This window comes from Pelodiscus sinensis, chromosome 4 (assembly GCF_049634645.1).
Source record: "Pelodiscus sinensis isolate JC-2024 chromosome 4, ASM4963464v1, whole genome shotgun sequence".
Lineage (NCBI taxonomy): Eukaryota > Metazoa > Chordata > Testudines > Trionychidae > Pelodiscus > Pelodiscus sinensis.
In genome coordinates this window covers 65525841-65544907 of record NC_134714.1, presented here as the reverse complement: position 1 = coordinate 65544907, position 19067 = coordinate 65525841, and the positions used below count along the sequence as shown (strand labels likewise).

At 47.9% G+C, this 19067-nt stretch overlaps 1 protein-coding gene across 4 annotated transcripts in view; it reads right to left on the bottom strand.

The window, feature by feature from the left end:
* LOC102448110 (mitogen-activated protein kinase-binding protein 1) overlaps positions 1 to 19067 on the bottom strand; it is a 128097-nt gene that overhangs the window by 36720 nt on the left and 72310 nt on the right. For all 4 annotated transcript variants that reach the window (XM_075927194.1, XM_075927191.1, XM_075927192.1 and 1 more), the window contains 12 exons: positions 18669 to 18726; positions 14955 to 15125; positions 12757 to 12894; positions 12485 to 12667; positions 11115 to 11275; positions 7351 to 7540; positions 6561 to 6707; positions 5176 to 5360; positions 4961 to 5052; positions 4425 to 4550; positions 2407 to 2477; positions 886 to 1007 (listed from right to left, as the gene is read on the bottom strand). In XM_075927194.1, coding sequence (XP_075783309.1) covers positions 886 to 1007; positions 2407 to 2477; positions 4425 to 4550; positions 4961 to 5052; positions 5176 to 5360; positions 6561 to 6707; positions 7351 to 7540; positions 11115 to 11275; positions 12485 to 12667; positions 12757 to 12894; positions 14955 to 15125; positions 18669 to 18726 — 1644 coding nt within the window. The remainder of the gene's footprint in view (positions 1 to 885; positions 1008 to 2406; positions 2478 to 4424; positions 4551 to 4960; positions 5053 to 5175; positions 5361 to 6560; positions 6708 to 7350; positions 7541 to 11114; positions 11276 to 12484; positions 12668 to 12756; positions 12895 to 14954; positions 15126 to 18668; positions 18727 to 19067) is intronic.

Genomic DNA, 19067 nt, shown 5'->3' with positions numbered 1-19067 from the left:
AATAAACACCTGAGGAATTTCTGCTGCAAACCTGCAGACCAGCAGGTACCTCATGGCTGCTTGCCTAAAAGGACATGGGCAGGTTAGTTGATTATGCGATCAATTTCATTTTGGGAGGTGCTGTCACTCAGGAGCACAATGGATTTCCCTCTGCATGGGCAAGATTATAAAAGGATCCTTGGGGTTCCTCCATCTTTGTCTTCAATCCTGCTCTCCACTCCAAAAGCACCTTTGCTAAGGACAGAGGGCCCAGAAGGATTTGTTGACCTACCCTAACATAAAAGGCTCTGGAGTGCATCCTAAGCTAGCAGTCTGTTACATCTTTGCTAAGAGCCTACATCAAGAACTTGGTGATTGATGTACATCCTATGCTTTCTTTAACAATTCGTGTCTCAACCTTTTCTTTCTTTTTATTAATAAACCTTTAGATATAGATTCTAAAGGATTGGCACAGTGTGCTCTTTTGGGTAAGATCTAAGGTGTAAATTGACCCTTGGTGATCAGTAGAACCTGTTTGGAGTTGGCGAGATTGGTTTTCATACTCTCTCACCTGTGTAAGGTGTGGTGCTGGCTGTGGCACAGGTAAACTGGAGTGTCTAAGGGGATTGCTTGTGTAACTTCTTGCTGGCCAGAGTAGCAGTTGAAGTGTACTTTGACTGGTTTGGTGCCTTATATAAAAGGACCCCCCAGTCTTGGGCTGTAAGTAGCCTTGATTCTAAGCAATTTGCCCTGGTTCACCCCTCACAGCAGTGCCCCAGACCTCCTGTTATATTACAGCAGGTTATATTTAGGGGCAGGAGAGCATTTAAGAGTGGTGCAACCCAGACCTCCCAACACTGCACAACTCCTGAGAGCTCACCCATATCCAACATCATGTGAACCAACCTAATGTTACGATCTTGACAGCCAATGGCAGCATATTTCCAGCTGGGGTCCACATCCATGTCATACAAAGTGGTCTTCCTAACGACATGGTGTGTCCGGGTAAACCGGACCCCCTCACCTGTCTGAGCACAGGAGGGAAAAAATTAGTGACGGCCAAGTAGCTAAGCAGTAATAAACGCTTACATGTGCCTGACTCCCCCTAAGCAGGTAGCCTGCACAAGCAAACCACATCACTCCTGTTGGGAGAGACAGCGACTGGAGGTGCAATGAACTCCTTTCCACAGCCATTGCTCCTGCACCAACCCCTGTGATTTCTGCTGAGAAGATAAAAGGGCTTTGTAATGCTGCTGTAGCCCACTTCAGCAGGGAGAGGGTTACAGACAAGCCAGAGGAGGCTTGCGTAACTCTAGCCAATTAGGGCAGAGAACAGTTAGCCAATCAGGGCCAGGCTGGGCCCTATAAAAGGCTGCATGGGCCAGAAGGAGCTCACTCTTGCTCCAACTGTGGAGCTGGAGGGACCTGGCTGTCTGGTAACCTACAGAGGGTACATGAGACAGAGCAATGCTAGGGAAAGACAGGCAGAGCTGGGGAGCTCTGACCCAACTCCCAGACTGCAGGCCTGATACAGGAGCATGAGTGGTACTAGGGCTGCAGGGAAGCAGCCAGAGCAGGAGAAGGCAAGTCTATACTTCTTGCCACTGATGAGTGGCCATTTCAGACTGCAGTTTGCCTGAGAGAGAGGAGCTAGATGATGACTAGAAGTGGTCACCGAGGCAAGGTGGCTATAGGGAATTAGTTTCCCTGGGTGGAGAGGACTCCAGAATGCAGAGGCACTGCTGTAAAGCAGTACTACTTGGAAAGGGCACTGTGAACCGGACAGACACGGGACCTGAAGAAGCACAGAAGACAGGTAACTGAGGGCGACACACCAGTCAACAGGGGGCACTCCAGGGCTGGAGGAGTTAATAGGGCAGGAGACCAGCAGGAGGTGCCACTGAGTCAACCTTGCTACAGGCTCACTAACCCAGTGGTTACCAGACTGTGGTGGTACTGTAGTGGAGCCACCCAGAGCCTCTTGCAACCAGCACGTCCTTCAACCTGTGCTGCTTCCTGGCTGCCGGCATGGACCCTCTTAGCTGAGAGGCTCCATGCCAGCAGCTAACACATCCTTGAGCCTGCACTGATTCCCCAACAGGCTGGGAGACGCCCTGCGGGAAGCAGTGTGGGCTGAGGGACGTGCAAGCTGCAGGCACAGCTATATTGTTTGCGGAGGGGAGAGAGGCGGCATAACATTTTAATAGATTGAAAAGGCGTCTGTAGCCTCGAAACGGTTGGGAGCCAGTCCACTAACCAATCCCTACAGTGACTCCTGCTGTGGGAGAGGCTGGGACTGGAGCAGCTGTGTACTTCCTGAGGGGAACAGCACCACGCTCCCACACAGACACTGCTCTCACACCAATCCTTGAAGTAGCTCCTAGGCGCAGAAGTTACAGAAAAGTACCCAATGGCTGTAATTGTTACCTTCTGTGCAGTGCGGAAATAGACACTCTTGTCCGCTCCACAGCTGATCATTCGCACCTTCCCATCGTTGGCTGGAAGACAGAGAAACCCAGAGAGAGGTCAGTAAATGAGCAAGAGGAACCCAACAAGCAATGGAGGAGGAGATGTTCTAGCTACCCCAGCCCTGTTTGCCTAGGCCTGCCCCCTGCTCCTATACATCAGCTCTGTGGGATGGCGCACACAGCAGCAGCTCTCTCTTTCCTAGAGAAGGAACGGTCTCCACCACCACCACTAGTCCAGAAGGTGCCCAAATGAATGCCACAGAGGCCTCAGTCAGCCAGAAAATCCATCACACAGTGGGGTAGACATTTGATTCTGCTGCATCGCTTAACAATTCAACAGCATGTTAACAGCCTTGTTCTCTGGACACACAGCACTCCATGCGGATGTGGGTGGGAAAGGTAGCTCTGTGCTGTTGCTGAGCGCATATGCTGCTCTGAGTAATCCAAATTTCTGGTGTCTTTCTTATTGCTACTCCCAGTTCTGCCTTTCACAGAGCAGACATTCCTTCACTGACCAAAAATAACCTCTTTAGAAACCAATTGCGGAAACTAGAACTTGCTTCCCTGTCTGAGCGAATACAATTAAAATCTTCAAATTCAGTTAAAGGGACCAAATTCAGTCCTGGTGAAAATGGACATAACTTCAGAGTCAGCACATACACCAGGACTGAACCTGGCCTATGGAAGGAGCCTTCAGCCATTTTGAGCAGTGTGGGGCTACGCAGGGAGGGAGCCTGCCTCAGGGTCCCTGTTAAGCTGTTGCCCAGGAGCCACTTAAGGTAAATCTGACAAAGTGGGTCTTTGCCCACGAAAGCTTATGCTCTAATAAATCTGTCAGTCTATAAGGTGCCACAGGACTTCTCGTTGTTTATGCAGATTCAGACTAACAAGGCTTTCTCCCCCCCCCCCCCCCCCCGATACTTAAGGTAAATGACTCCCAGCCAGAAACCTGCTGCTGGCACCCCACTAACTCATATTCCTCAACTCCCTGCCCCAGGTCACCACCTCTCCTGGCGCAGGTCACCACCTAAACCCTCTGGCTCTCCCCTGCCCCTGGTCGCAAGTCCCTCCCAGACTCTGCTCCCTCTCCTACACCCCTCCCCAGGCCAGAATCTTCTCCTACACTCATAACTCCTTCCCAAGCTTGTACCCCAAACCCCTGCCTGAAGTCACCACCCAAACCTTCTGCACCCGTCCTCCCTCAGGTCACAACTCTCCCCCAGACCTGACACCCTCTTCTATATCCCTCCCCCAGGAAGAAGTCCACTCCTGGACCCTGGACCCCAATCTCCTGCCCCAGGTCACAACCCTTTCCTTCACGCCGACTCCCTTTCAGATCCCACGCCCTCTCCAGCACCCCAGTCCCCTACCCCGAGCTCCCTTCTGCACCCAACCTCAGTTCCAGATGCTGTACCCCCTCCATAGAAAAGTGAGGCCTCTGACCACTTACTAACATCTTGGAGTGGCCCACCCATTAAAAATTATTGCCCACCCCTGGGTTAGTGCTTGTACTACACTGCCATCTGAGAGACCCAAGCACACGTTTCCAGCCTCTGCCCACCACTCCTCCAGCCATCAGCAACTAGGAGCATTGTGAAAGTACAATGTGCAGGGGCTGAGCAATGTGAGGTACTCCATTCCTGCACAGGGAGCATCTGCCCTATAGTGAAATGTAGCAATGCCAGTATTAATTGGCCTAGACTCTAGGCCAATTAATACTGGCATTGCTACATTTCAAAGAGAGCCTTTGCTTGAACTCCCTCAGTCAGAAGAACAGGGGTGAGATGTAAGCATCTGAGATGAGAGCTTTTTAGGGCTTGTCTGTTTTTTTACAGGTACTTCGGAAACATGACTTTCCAGAGAAATATGAAGGAAAGGATAAGGTGATTCTCGACTTTGAGCACAATTTCTAGCTATGGAAAGGGAGGGAAAAGTAGCTTGATCTGCACCAGTGCTTAAAAAGTTAATTGTATCTACCTGCAAACTTCACAGCTGTGATGGAAGATGAGTGCTCATCTAGAGTCTGCTGCAGGCTGTACTCCTTCCCAGCATCCAATACATGGATCAGTCTGTCCCGACTGGCTGATGCCAAGAGCTTCAACCCTACCAATGATATTATGGGAGGGTAAAACCTTCACTAAGAAGTAATTTGCTCCTTGGTCAGGGCTTTAAACATCCTCTAATTAGGTTACAGAAGATCATCATAGATTAGTGCAAGTAAACAGATAAGCACAAGGAAACGTTCCCAAGGTTTCCAACCGTGATAGGGGAAGCAATCATCCATGTCTGCCGGTGTCCATGTGACAGCAAGAGGAGGAAGTCAGCTTCAAACTCAGGGTTTTTAGGCAATGCTACAGGCCTCTACTCTGTGAGCGAATGAAGCAGGTCACCAGCAGAGAGCTGTTACACACGATGGTCAGCACAGAGCCATTCGGCAACACATATGCAAGCCAGTACAACATAAGGAATGCACATAAATCATCAATGGGAATAAAGATTCTGCTCTATCTTACCCGTGTCAGATTTAGAGTACTCCAGGCAGAGGATCTCCGAGTCATGGGCTTCCACCTTCAGCATTTCCCTTAAGGACTGCAACTCATGGATCCTGAAACAGGACAGAGATGGATCCAGGGTGAAAGTGGAACCACACAATGAGACACACAAAATAGTCCTTTTGCCCATTCCCCCTCTGACTCCCATCTAACTCTCCTCTAGAAACTCCAGTTACCTCAGAGTGCCTATCCTGTCGCCTGAGGCCAGGTGCTCTCCATTGGGGCTCACACAAAGTGTGCGAATCCCCACCTTTGTATCCAAGGCCTGGGCGTCAGCCTTGTCTGTGTTCCCACCAGAGTTGTAATCGGTGTCCAGCAGAGCCTGCGTGTTGCCATCCACATAGATGATTTTCATCAGGTCCTTCATCAGGAAGGAGAGAAAAGGCCAGTTAACATCAAAGCCAAGCACTGGCAGGCAGATTCCTCACGAAACACAAGCAATGGCCAATGTATTCCTTTTAGTGGCAGTAACAGACACTGAGACCCACAGCAGCAAGCCACTCAATGGAGGGGGCAGGAGTGGAGGAAGGGAGAGCAGAGATGGTGGGGGGGGGGGGGGGGGGGGGGGAGTCTGCACAGCAACATCACACTCTGACTGTTCTATGAAAGCTTGATAAAGCAAGCAGCCTCGGTGCTCAAAGCAAGCAGCATTTCCTGCGCCACAGATCGACACCTCAGGGTTAGACGGTATTAGAGTGGGATGAGGTGGGAACGGCTCCAGGTGTTCTTTAGTGATAATGTGAGATGAGCCAAATCATTGGGAATCTCTATTGCACAAGCGGGAGTTTATGTGAGAGCAGATTGGTCAGAAAAGGAGAACTGGTTGGTGTAGCAGTTCCCTTCCATCATGTAACTGATACAGAAGCAAGTTAGTGGAACCAACTATTGTACTGCTGCATGAGATTCTTCCACAGGAAACCCTGGTGATTCGCAGAATAGCTAGTCACAAGTCCACGTATGTGTGGGCATCTCCCAGCCTGGCCTGGGAGGATCGCCCCATGGCTGTCCCCCTGCTGCCAGCCGCTGTGGTGAGGTCGGGAGCTGCAGGGAGCCCACTGCAGGGATCGGGAGCTACGTCCTCCAATATTCATGAATTTCGCCATTCACAGTGATGCCAGGAGCACATCCACCATGAAGGGTGAGGGTTTCCTATATTTTAACATCCCTGCTTATATATAGCAAGGAAATAAGAGCCAAATGATTGTGAATCCCAAGGCCCAAAATCCATAGGACACCTTTCAGCAGCCTTGGCAGTTAGAGGCATTACGGATAAGGGAGCAAAGAGAGAAACAGTTACGTTTCCTTTTGAAGCACTTTAGATGAGAGGCTCTGAAAGAGAAGAGAGTTGGGGAAACACTGATCTGTTCAGGAATATCATCGCCTAAGATGCTTACAAAATGCCATGTTTTTCTTTGCAATTGGTCTGCTCTTACATTTCCCCAGGACTGAGTAACTTCCCAGACACACGTCTCCCCTTGTGTGACCCATTGTGTCTAATGTGTACACTGCTGTGTAAGATGGGAAAGGGAACCAAAGGCCACTGCAGCATCTGGGAACTCACATGGCTGAGGATGTTCTGGTGCAGAACTGTGCCGTGGATGTTGGAGCTCTCTGTGTTCCAGAGCCGGATGGTGTTGTCAGACGAGCAGGTGAAGAACGAGGTTGGGGGCAGGCATGACTGGTTGCTATCCTTCACTTCAGGATACACCTAGACACACGCAGCAAACAATCCACAAGTGAAACTGGTATTCTAGTTACCAGCTACAAGTTCCAAAACATGGCCAAACCAGAAAGCTACCCCTTTGCAACAAATAGGTAAAAGAGGACAGCAGGAACTCAGCCTACCTAGAATCAATTCACTTGCAGACTGGCCAGCACATCACAGTTTCAGGTTCATTTCAAACAAACAAATGCTGAGTGGAGTTACCTGGACACACCTTGGTGTGAACAAGACCCTCTGGGTTTTTTCTAGCATAATCGGGGGGAGGAAGAGACAGAAGCCCTCATCACTTAACCAAGTTCAAACACAGCGCATAAGAGGGGACTCAGGCAGTTAATACCTGGAATATGGCTGGAGTTACTAAAGATTCAATCCATGAGGAGAGGTTAGAAGTAAGATGCATAACAATGCAGAGGAAAAGCCCCTGCCTGTTCCTTTTTCATATCCTCTTCCCTCTATTTCTGAGCTGACATGAGACCTGTGCACTTGCATGATGTAAGTAACTCCATGGAGTTACTCCCCTTCACACACACACAACACCCTCCCCCCCCCCCCAACATATTTCCTTACTGGGAAATACAGGCAGACCCCTCGCCCCCGTACATGGGCACCATTCCTAGCCCATCATTACCTCAACACTCCACACGCAGGAGGAGTGGTATAAAGCTGAGTAAACCTTGCCCACTTTCTTCGGGTCCTTGACATCCCACACATACAGGCTGTGGTCATTGTATACGCATGATAGCCACTGGTTGGTAGGGTCAAAGGTCAAGGCAATTGTATCTGGATACTTGGCATCCGCCACACCAGAGAAGAGACGGCTGTGCAGAGAAAAGACAACAGTCTGGTTAATTTCTGTAGCACTGAGGCGAGTGTGTGGGCACAGGACTTGAAGCTAAAAACCTCTAGGCCAGAAGAGTTTGGTGCTACCCGGGGAAAGACATATACATTGGTGTGAGGTAGAGCGAGTAGTTGGGGAGGTGAAAACTATGGATGGGGTGGAGAATGGGTCTATCATGTCAGTATAGCAGCCTCTTTCCACACTGCAAAATAAAAGTCCCAAGATGGGCCTGCACTTCTGAAGGTGGAGGGGCCAGAAGGACTGACTGCCCAGGCTTGGTTTCTGTTACTTCACTCTCCAGCTACTCCATTCACAGCTCAATGCAGACTCTCGCTGTGCAGCATGCTGAGGAGTAAACAAGACACGGGAGCCCTCAGGTCTTTGGACTCCTCGTGCTCACACCTGGGAGCAAGGAAGGGAGAGAACGGTGTGGCTGTCAGTGAGAGATCTCAGGCACATGCAGCGGGAGTAAGAGGTGGCAGTGTAGGCAGCAAGAACTCCTACTTGTATTCTACTCTTCCAGCTACTGGAGGGAAAAATAAAAGCAGAAATTAAATAGAGGAAGATCCCAGATGGGGGAGTCCTGGTACATCTCACTGCTGTGCAAAACAATCAGAGCATATAGGACCTGAGAGATTTCCTGTTTCAGGAATGTTCTGAAAAAGCCTTCCCATAGGAGGAGCGGGGCAAACAACCTCACTAGTTTTAAAATGGCGATTTGTAAGTTTATGAACAGGGTCCTTTGTCCGGATTTCAGCAGAAGACTGAATCTGAGGACCCAGGAGGTCCCTTCCAGTACTATGTATTCACATTTCTACGACTCGAGAAATGTTGTGGGACTCGAGTTAGAGGGTTACGGTGCCAGCTAAAGAGGAGAGAACCTCAGATGGTTGACTCAGACAAGGTGCCAGTGGTTTGGTTATTTTTTACATGTCTCTTTGCTCTGCCAGCTCAGGCTGGAAGGCACATGAAAACCAGGCTCACTTCAATTCTCCAGGCCTGAAGTTAGGAAAAATTATTTTTAAAAAAAGATTGTGAACATTGCAAAACCTGGACTAAAGGCTCAGCTCAGTTGCAGTTCTAAAACCCAGGTGAGGATACAATTAAGCTCCACTAGCCTAGATCTCATTAAAAACCAGAGCAGATTTAAGGCGGGAGGGTCCCTTTAAATGCACTAATAATCATGCTGTGGTTAGAGCAGCAGAAAGGGAGTTCAGTGAACCAGGTTTTCTTCTCAAAACAACCCCTATTGCTATCTGGCCTAGGGCAAGACACTTCCCCCATCTGTTCCTCATCTTCCCCATCTGTAAAATGCAGCTCACACTGCTCTCCTAGAGCTGTTGGGAAGACCGTTTGCATGGTGTAGGGAGGCTGCAGACATCTTTACAAAGCGGGCACACTCTGTCCTACCTTTACACATGGAGAGGTGAGGCACAGACAAATTGAAGTGATTGAACCATGATCAAGAGTCACTGACAGAGTCCAGGTTCTTTGACAAACCACATGATCATTCTGTCGGTCCAAAATATGCCCTGCAAAGCCTTACAATGCTCTTGGGAGCCACCATAAGAAAAGATGCTGAAAGCTCAAGTCAGAAAGCAGCTGGTGTCCGAACACCCACTGTCTGCTAGAACAGCATGCTTGGGCAGAAGAGACAACATAGGACCCTATGGGAGTGCAAGAACAGCGTAGCACTGGGAAAGGGTCAGCTTTCCCTTGCAAAGCATGATTGGGTCAAGAACCTCAACACAGAGAGACGTGTGTCCCTGCTGGACCAGCCAGAAACTAGTATTACTGAGAGCCTGCGAGACAGAACACAACTGTGCCAGAGGGGAAATGGCACAACTGGGTGAGGGAAAAAAAAATCCACGTCAAACAATAACCCTAAAATAAAGTGGGGCTCCCTAGAGCAATGCTCAGTCATTCACAGATATCCCCAAATACAGAAACATATCTGCTCCCACACCACGGGGGAGTGGATGAGCCAAGAAACACACTGCAATTAAAGGCACACACCATCACCACAAGGGAACAATGCATTCCAACATCTACATGGCCAATAAGAAAGAACCCCTCCCACTGCAGTTCAAAGCAGCTCATTAGACAGCCATCTGCTGACATGCCTAATCCATCTGGAAAAGAAAAGTGCATGGATTATGGAAACATCCCTTCTCTGGGTAGATGTGGGTCACACAGCTGTGATTAATACCACATCTTCCTCTACATTCCCACTACAGCCCCAGGAAAATGGAATCCACTTCTTTGAACAAAGGGTGAGAATATACTTCTGGCTATAGCCTAACCAGGCTAGCTTGTCCTCCCCTTCTGTGCTGTTATCTCTAGATAGCAACAGCTACAGAATTAGAGGACCTAGATCAACCTATAAAGGGACGGGCTGAAGGCTTTGGAGGAGAAAAGCCAAAGAGAATGGGATAATTTACAAGCAGAATCCCTAGTTTTGCTAGTGCAAACCACAGTGCAATCTTGAAAAGCCGGAGAATAGAAGAGCACAATCCAGAATCTATTGAAAGCCAAGTTACTAATGCGGCTGTGAGAACGTTAAGTGCTTGAGAATGGCATCCCACCAAGAGGCTGTGGTATGCACTGGTATAATAAGGATTCCTGTGTTTTCCAATTTCCTTTATAAAATAAAAAAACCAACAACTATTGTGATTGTGATCAGCCCAACGAACGCTTGCTCGGGAGTCAGATAATTGTCTCTGCTTCAGAAGACTGACATGAAACTAACAGAGGCTGTTTGTAAAGGGCCAGTACATTGGATTTCTTGATCCAATGCTACCAAAACATGTAGCTTTTTAAACCTGGAGGAAATCTATTCCCAGTCCCAATCCTGAGTTATCAGCTTGCTCCCATCTAACCTTTGGGCAACAGATATCAAGTCATTATTTGAACTGATCACTCATCATTCCTAAGAAGCATTTGCACACCAAGACTAGCGAGAGGCTGGGGGAAAATTCAGTTACTCTGTGCAGATATGGGAATTAAAGAAGCCAACTGAGATGCATGGTGTGTTTATCTGCACCCAGCATGCTTTCCCAGCTGATGTGTGTTTCGTGGTAGTGCTGTAAGCGAGCAACAGAAGATCTGTTTGTGCTCATGCATTCCCAAGCAGGGAGGAGTGAAGGGCTCTCACCAATTTCAGCCTCCACAGATTGAGTGACAACCATGCATCAAATAATCTATCTAGGAAGGCTCCACTCGAAGGCCAACATCTGCATTTCAGAAAGTGACACTGCTTTTATCAGGGAGATGGGGGAGCACTAGGGATAGGAGAAGGCAAAATGCACAAGACAAGGAAAGAAAGACTAGGGAGCAGGCAGGAGGTTTGAGTGCCCATGGAGAGATGTGGAAAGCTACAAGATGGAGCCAAACATCCCAGGAGGGCCTATGTGTCTCTTATCAGTGTCACTTTATAGTGAAGAAGGAAGGCTGCTAGTAGAAGGCTGCTTGGTGCGCAAGGCAAGGGCAGGGTCACAAATCACACATCATTGCACTTGCTCTCCCCATCCACACTCCCCCCTTTCCTACGGTACCTGGCTTCAGTGACGCTGGCAATGTCCATTCCCAGGAAGTGTGGCTTCGGCAACGTAGTGACAAAGTGCAGGTTCAAAGGGTTAAAAATCCGCACCGTACCATCAGCGCAACCACAGAAGATGTAGTCGTGGTTCACAGAGATGCAGTTCGCCACAGTTGTCTGAGAAGATGACAAAAATCAACCCGGATGAGTGGGTGGGTCTCGCTCTCAAAACTGCCATGTAAATAACAGCACGCAATGCACTTGAAACCAGCAAGGACCGAAGTGAAGTGAAATGAAATGAGGCCAGTTTAAGGAAAAGCCTGATAGCTGGATTTTCTTGCTGAGGTGCACCCAAGCCAAGGTCTGCTGCAGGGTCCACTCAGTGAGTCAGAAAACCGTGACAAGGGCCCACTCTGCTCGCTGATGTAAACACATGCAGCTCAACAGACCTCAGAGGAGCTATATGGATCTACACCAGCTGGAAATCTGGCCCTGTAGGGGACTCCTGAGGGGAGACGTTCAGCACCATTGACTGGGTCTAGCTCCACATGAGTGCATGAGCATGCTTCCTGGTACAGAGGGGGCAAAGGTGAGAGATGTGGAATTGTTCTGCTCTCTGGTGAGATTTGTCCAAATGGCAGGAAATGAAAGAGAAATGAGGTGAGGTCAGAGCAAACGCTTCATTCTCACTTACTGTGAAGCTGTCTGTGTTCTGAGCAGAAGTGAAAAAGGCAGATTATAGAGAAGAAAGAGAAGAAGAGAAGACAGGTTTCACTTGAGGAAACATGGAAAGGTTTTGCCCTGGTTTGAATACCCTGGATCCATTTTTTTTTTTTTACAGTTTGTGTTCTCTCCCTTTAATTGAATATAAAATCTTTACCAACAGGCTAGCCTGGATACACTACCAGAAGGGGGAAGAGCAGAATTTTGTTTCGTGGATGGCACTGCAGAGGCAGCTTGCTCTGCCCCTGAATGCCTCCCACACTCTGCTGCTACGCCCTTCTCTCCCCCTGGACAACTCGGGAGTGACATTTATGGGTTCCCAAAAGAAGCCATATCCAGCCTTTGCACAGCCACAAGGACACATCACAATGAAGGGCAGAAGTTTATCAGGAATTAGAGCATCTCCTACACAAAAAGCTCTTTTCCAACTGGCCTTTAAGCAAAAAACTCCCCAGGCTCTGGTGTCCCTAGCACACACTGCTGCTCTGTGCCATGCTTTAATGGAAAACATTAGAAATCATAAAGCAGCAGAAGTTGCCAGCACTCCTCGCAGGTCAGCAACTCTCACGGTTAACAATAGCTTGTGGTCTCTAATGACCCCTCCCGTTCCTCCCTGCATGTCAGTGGGCACTGAAGTCCATGGAGCGCAGACCCAGAACTCACCCTCAGCTCTACCCACTTGTCCAGCAGCCTCTTTTCATTGAATTCACACAGGAGGCCAGAAGAGGTGATGCAGAAAGTGCTGTCTGCTTTTTTACCCCGTCCACAGGCAACATCTGTGAAGAAATTGTTCCTCAGTTCCCCCAGCAAACCGGAGCGCCCTAGCAAGGGGACGGTGGCATTCACCTACCAAAAGAAATAACCTGTTAGAGAGAGAGAGAGAGAATCCAAGACAGCCCCCGCTCACTGCTTCTTATTCTGTCCCCAGCACTTACCTTGGAGGTTTTGCTGTCATCCAGGTACCAGAACTTGATGTGGCGGTTGCCAGCTGTGACGAAGTAACTGCAATCCTCTGAAAATGACACTGCTGTCACTTTGCTGGACACCTTGTTGGCTGCCACCACAATGTTTTTCTGGAAAGACAATTGTTTCAGTAGCTCAGGTGTCTTACCCAATACCTTTGTATAAAAAGGTTCACTTCAGCTACTGGTGTTATGCATGGCAGCCACAGATTCAAAGTCTGTCTGAACACAGGATGGGAGGATGAACCACCAGCTAAAAACCTTCTGCTACCAGAGCTGTCCCATCCATAGGATGGTCTGGGGTGGCTACCCCAGGACCCGTACTTTGGGGGCCCCCGCAATGGCTGCCTCAATCATCCAGTGGATGGGACCCACAGGGATCAGACCAGCCTCAGGAATTAAATGGGGGTACTTGGCATGGAGCGGCAGCTGGGGCACAGCCCCCCTCACACTCTCTGTGGTGGCGGGAGCCAGAGCAACCCAACAGCTCTCTCCGCCCTGCCACCATCTCTCAGCCTGCTGTGCTCCACTTCACCAGGGTAGCGGGAAGTGGACATCCTGGCCCAGGCCCCACCCATTCCGCTCCCAAGTGATGCAGGGCTCAGGGGAGCAGAGGGACGCAGGCTGGGGTGCTCTGCTTCCCACTGCTGTGCTGAACGCAGGGGGTCCAACCCCTGCTGCTACCCCACGCCAGGCCTTCCTGTAATCCCCTAAGTCACATAACTCAAGGGAGGGGGCACAAGGGGAAAGAAAAGGAGTGAAGCAGGGACAGGAAGAGGCAGGGTGGATGCCCTGGGCCCTATGCTCCAACCCCAGAGCCAGCTCTGTCCACTACTTATGGTGCTCTGGCAGTTTGGACATCATGCTTTTACATTCAGACCTGCTGCTACATTGTCTCAGCCACATAATGGTTCCTGTGTCATTTGTGCCTAGAGTAAAACGGTCATCTGCACCTTGGCTATTTCATAGTCCCAGGACACACAGAACAAAACAGACTTCCCATTCTAAACGCTGAAAGCACACGCAGGCCAACACTGGCTGGAGGTCTTCCAGTCCTCGGTCAGCAATGGGCATAGCACTTGGAATGGGCAGTAGGCACTTTCAACAGGAAAATACCATCAATCGCTGCCATGTCCCAGGCAGACAGAAGTCACAGGGCAAAACAAGAGGTGAACATGCTGCTTCTGGTCAGCCTCGGGGAAAAGAGACAAGAGCACCCACACCTGCTGTGATTCCTCTCTTCATGCACATGAAATAACCAAGGGAAGGGGGGAATAGAAAGGGGTATTTTCTGAGCATAATGATTAGATTGCAGGGGTTCCCTTTCCATCAGCATGGGGAAGGAATGTTACTTCCATGGGTTAGCAGCAGAGAGGAGATTCAAAGATCTTGCCACTCTCTTCTCTTGGATTTAAATTCTTGATCTATTTCCTGCAGTACTCAGTGGTCAGCCAGCCACTCACTCTGATCAATGGTTCCATTCCCCATTCCTCTTTCACAAAGCCATAAGCCCCACTTCCCCCTTCTTTCCACCAGCAGCACTCCAAGCTACTCAGCCCTTGGCTCAGAAGCCATCTCACTTAGCTCAGATGCTCATTCCAAAAGGCTTCTTGGAGATCAGCAGCAGAGCGCTGTCAGAGGTACCAGGGACTGGAGAAAGCAAGCAGCAACTCAAGCCCCAGACTCAGGGGCCTGTTGTACAACTTCTCCCCAAATAAACTAACAGGAAATGCTGCTGGAGCTCTTTCTGTCCTCAACACCTGGGCGGCTGCTGTGGCCTCTCTCCAGTTGGAAACTGGGGAGCACCTCAGACAACAGTTGGTTGCTTCAGCTTGACCAAACTTCTGGGTCATTCTCCCAGACTGGAGGATGGAGATATCACACCAGCCATTCCTATAACCCCATGCCTGAGAAACGATGGCCTTTTGGTTGCCCTGTGACTTGGGAGATCTGGGTTCAGTTCCTGACTCCGTCACTGACTGCCCCTGTAACTTTGGGCAAGAATTCTGGAAGACGTGCTTGAGCCAAACAAGTCACAGGGCTCAACACAAGAGTAACAGGGTGAAGTTTAATGGCCTGTGATGACCTAGAGGTCCCTTCTGGCTTGACCATCTTGGGCCTTGCACAATGTATCTTTTCCGACCATTAAACTGATCTTCTTGCACACTTACCTTCCATGACCACACGTTGACAATCATGTCATGCTGGTACCCCACTGAAACAATGTACTTGGAGCTGGGGGAGAATGCCACACAGGCCACGCCATATTTGTGTTCTTGGAGCTCCGCCACCTGGGTGCGTTCAGCCACGTCCCACACGCGAACGGCTGGCATGTGCCCACTCTGAAGGGGTGAGTCAGAGACAAAGAGCAGTGATAAGGCTAGTTGTGATGGATTCAAATATGCAACATCCCCACACATTTTCCCCAAGCACACATAGCTTGGAAGTCAATCCAGCACTAGAGCACAGCTCAACCTTTGGATGTTCTTTGGCTTGTTTGCAACAAGTGTAATGAATTTGCTGATTTAAGTAGATAACTGAACGGGGTAATATTAAATTAAAACCCAAGACAAGAGAGTGAATCAATATTTTCCACACATCTGTTTTCTGCAATGGAAACTAGTAACTCATAGTGACACTTAGAGGTCCCAATAGCTAGGTGTTCACACCACAAAAACTTGACACTGTCACATTCGTTCACAATTTCTTTACAGAAGACCACAGGAAATCAGCAGTCTTCCCTTTTCCAAAGGTAGCCACTCCACACTAGATTTGAAGTGCATAGGAAGAGCTGTGTTTGGGGGAAACGTACTCCTCTTCTTGCTGCTTTTGTTTTGTGGATAAACAGTCTCTTCAGATGTCAATGCAGCATCTTTTGCCAACACTAAAGCTGTGTACACTTAAAAGTTTAAAGTGCAGCTGTGGCAGCACTTCAAACTGAAAGTATGGTCACCCCACGAGCACTGGGAGAGAGCTTTCCTAGTGCTCTGTGTAAACCACCTCTGCAAATGGAGTAACTACCAGCCGTAGACCGGTTCACATTGGCATGTTACAGAACTGTAACTTGCTGCGCTCGGAGGTGAGGGGGAATGTTTTTCACATCCCAAGCCAAAAAGTTACAGCACTGTCAAGTGCCAGTGTAGACTTGGACTTAGTGTTCCTGAAAAATCATTTATTTTGTTATTTAAAAGTGAAAGAGCAAGTACAAGACAGGCAGAAGTCCTTGCCAACTACATGATTAATAGGCAAACCCTGCTCAACAGCTTCCTCAGGATATCACATCCTGTCAAAAAGTAGCTTGCAAGATAGGATCTCCATGGCAACAAAGCAAAGTGGTTATCTTTTCCAGTAAGGGTGAAGCAAGTCACTTGCTTATGTGCAGGGATGACATGCTTGATTGAAAATCTAAGCCTCAGAAACATGAACACATTTAATGGACTTGTTTTGCAGCTTTACCTACAGTACAAATGGCCTGGAAAAGCACAGTGGTCAGATTTTAATTTATTCAAGCTCAGCTTTCACCCAGTTGACAGAGTTCTGTCCTCAAGGTTACAGTCAAGATGGTACAAAAGTCAATACAGTTACCCTGCAAAACCCTCACACTAGGTAAGTAACCAACCTCTAGATCTTCAGCCCCCAGAGACTTTAACAAATTGAATACACTTTAAATAATTGAACGGATGCTACCAGCAGTGAGCTCTATCAACTCCCACGGGACAAGCAATTTATTCCTATATGGAAAGCCTCCATCTCCTCAGCATTTGAGACACTCAGACCAGAGCTAACACATACAGAGGGATGAGACTCTGTTCTCACGCAAGAAAACCCAGCCATGCACCAATTTAGAGTCATTAGGCAGAATCAGTGCACTTATTCTGCAAGATTTAGACTTCACAAGCTAAACACTCTTCAGTCACCTGTCACCAGGCAACTGCAGAACTTCCAGGGCAGCAGGGGGGTTTAGACTTAGTGCTGCTACCAGGAGGTGGCGCTACAGGACAAGACAAACACTCAAAATTAATGTTTTTGAGAAGACACATAGAAATAGCTGTAAGGTGTGTCAAAAAGGTAAATTACACACTGTAAAACAACTCATGAAATAAAAATGTATCATTTTAATGCAATTTCTACTGTTGTTCTTCAGCAAAAAGTTTCCGATAAAAAAGCTGTGTGTTATGTCAGTAGGAAAATAATCTTTACATTTTTAATTATGCTCTTCCACTCCTCAAGGGTAGGGGGAAGCGAGGAGTAAAATTGGTGTTTTACCCACCAAATTTTTTTAAGGATTTCCAAAAAAAAAAAAAAAGTCTGAATTTTCATTTTGAAAATTTTCATTTAAAAATGAAACTTCCACCAAAACAAAAATTATTTTGTTCCAAAAACAAACCCAAGAGGATAATTTTGAGCCAGCTCTGCTCTGTAGGTATAAACCCCACTGGTAAGTGTCTGTTACAGGTCCTCCTTTGTGTCTGATCCATAAGAGAGAAGTCTGTCACAGCCCAGCTAACAGGCTAACTTCACCAGGCTAACTTGGTCAACACACTGGATATTGAACCAGGGACATCAAGAGCTAAAAGCATGAGCTTGAGCCAGAATGCTCCCGCTGAGCCTGTAACACACTAGTGCAGGGTGAATAACTGATTTTCAGTTTAAGGGATAATAAAAAAAAATCCTCCATATTTGTCAGGGCCACCCAAAACTGCAAGCATTAGATTTTCTTACTGAAGTGAAAAAAACTCGGAGGGAGGGGAATCATTTCAAGTTAAAATATTTAATTCAAGCTGAAATGAAATATTTCACAATAGGGTGTTTTACCCTTTTGTAGTTTTTTTAATTAAATATAGATTCATTTCAAAATGAAATGTTGTTTTGAAGCAAAGAATCAAATGTTCTGACTTTTTCAGAATTTTCTTCCCTTTTTTTGCTCTGAAACCATTAGATAAATTTGACTCAACCCTGCATTTTTCAGTTTGACAAAAACAATTTGCCTAGTTCTACTCATATCCTCCAAGAACTGGGCACAAGAGAGGGACTGGTGACACACATTCACCAGTAAGTTACAACACACTGGAGTTGGATGACAAGTAGTCAGAGACGACGAGAGCAAGCTGAGCATGATCCAAAGGGGACAGGGTGACATTTGTGTGTGTTTCTAGCATCTAACAACTGCAAATTCATTACATGTACAGTATGTACCTTGCACTTCTAACAAAGCACAGACCCCACAATACAGTCATCACTCTTCTCTCTTTGAGCACCTGCTGCCAACAACAATGCATGAACTGCCAAACCCGTAAGCACTGGCCCCTTTATCACTACTCTGCAAGCTCCCACTCTTTACTACATTGTAACAATCTTGGTTCACTCCCTGAAATCCTATGGGATACAACCCTAAACTCAATCCAGCCACGAGAAACTTCCTGTCCCCATCCCTTCCTTGCTCTTTCCCCTATGTCAATAGGTGTAGCGGAGTCAAATATCCTCAGCTAATCTCCATCTTGTCCTTGGCACAAGGAGTCTCTTCCAGGAGATTCACTTGCCTCAATCTGTGCAGAGGAAACGTTTGGAAAATCTTCCCATATGAGCTCAAGGAGACAACCAGTACCGAGTTAGGATGATGCTCAGATAAATCAGTGAGCAAGAGCCAAAACCACATTTCCCCATATACAGGCAGTATAGAGGCACAGTTAAGATCTCTCTTTGGACATCCTTTGGGCAAAAACCCTGCCAAAAAGGATAAACGATTTAATGAAACCTAAGGCCCCACGCCACACTTCTCCTCACACACAGCCCATTTTCCTCTCTACAGCAGCCACACTTCTTCCCAGTCTGCAATGGGATGGCCTGCAGACATGTCCCTGTTTGAAACAATTTTCAACACTTACCTCTCCAGTAACCAAGTACTTTCCATCAGGGGAGAAAGCAAGAGCTGTGATCGTCTTCCTAAAAAAGAGACAGGAGAATACTGAAGTGGTGCCTGTATCCAATTACACTTTGGTCTACCATGAGTGGGGAAGGTGAGCAGATGTCTCCATATTTTTGAAACTGTCCCAATATTAGGGGCTTTGTCTTATATAGGACCTACTATCCTCCATCCTGTTCCCATGCGTCACACTTGCCATCTGGTCACCCTGGGGCAGGAAGGTGGGATGACTGAGAAGAGGTTCATAGCACATGCAATAACTTGCCAATAGCTTTGTTTCTCCCCAGGTTGAACACTTGCATTCCCTGCAGCTCAAACTCTTTCACTGGGTCTGCAGCACAGAAAGGGTTCTACAGCTACG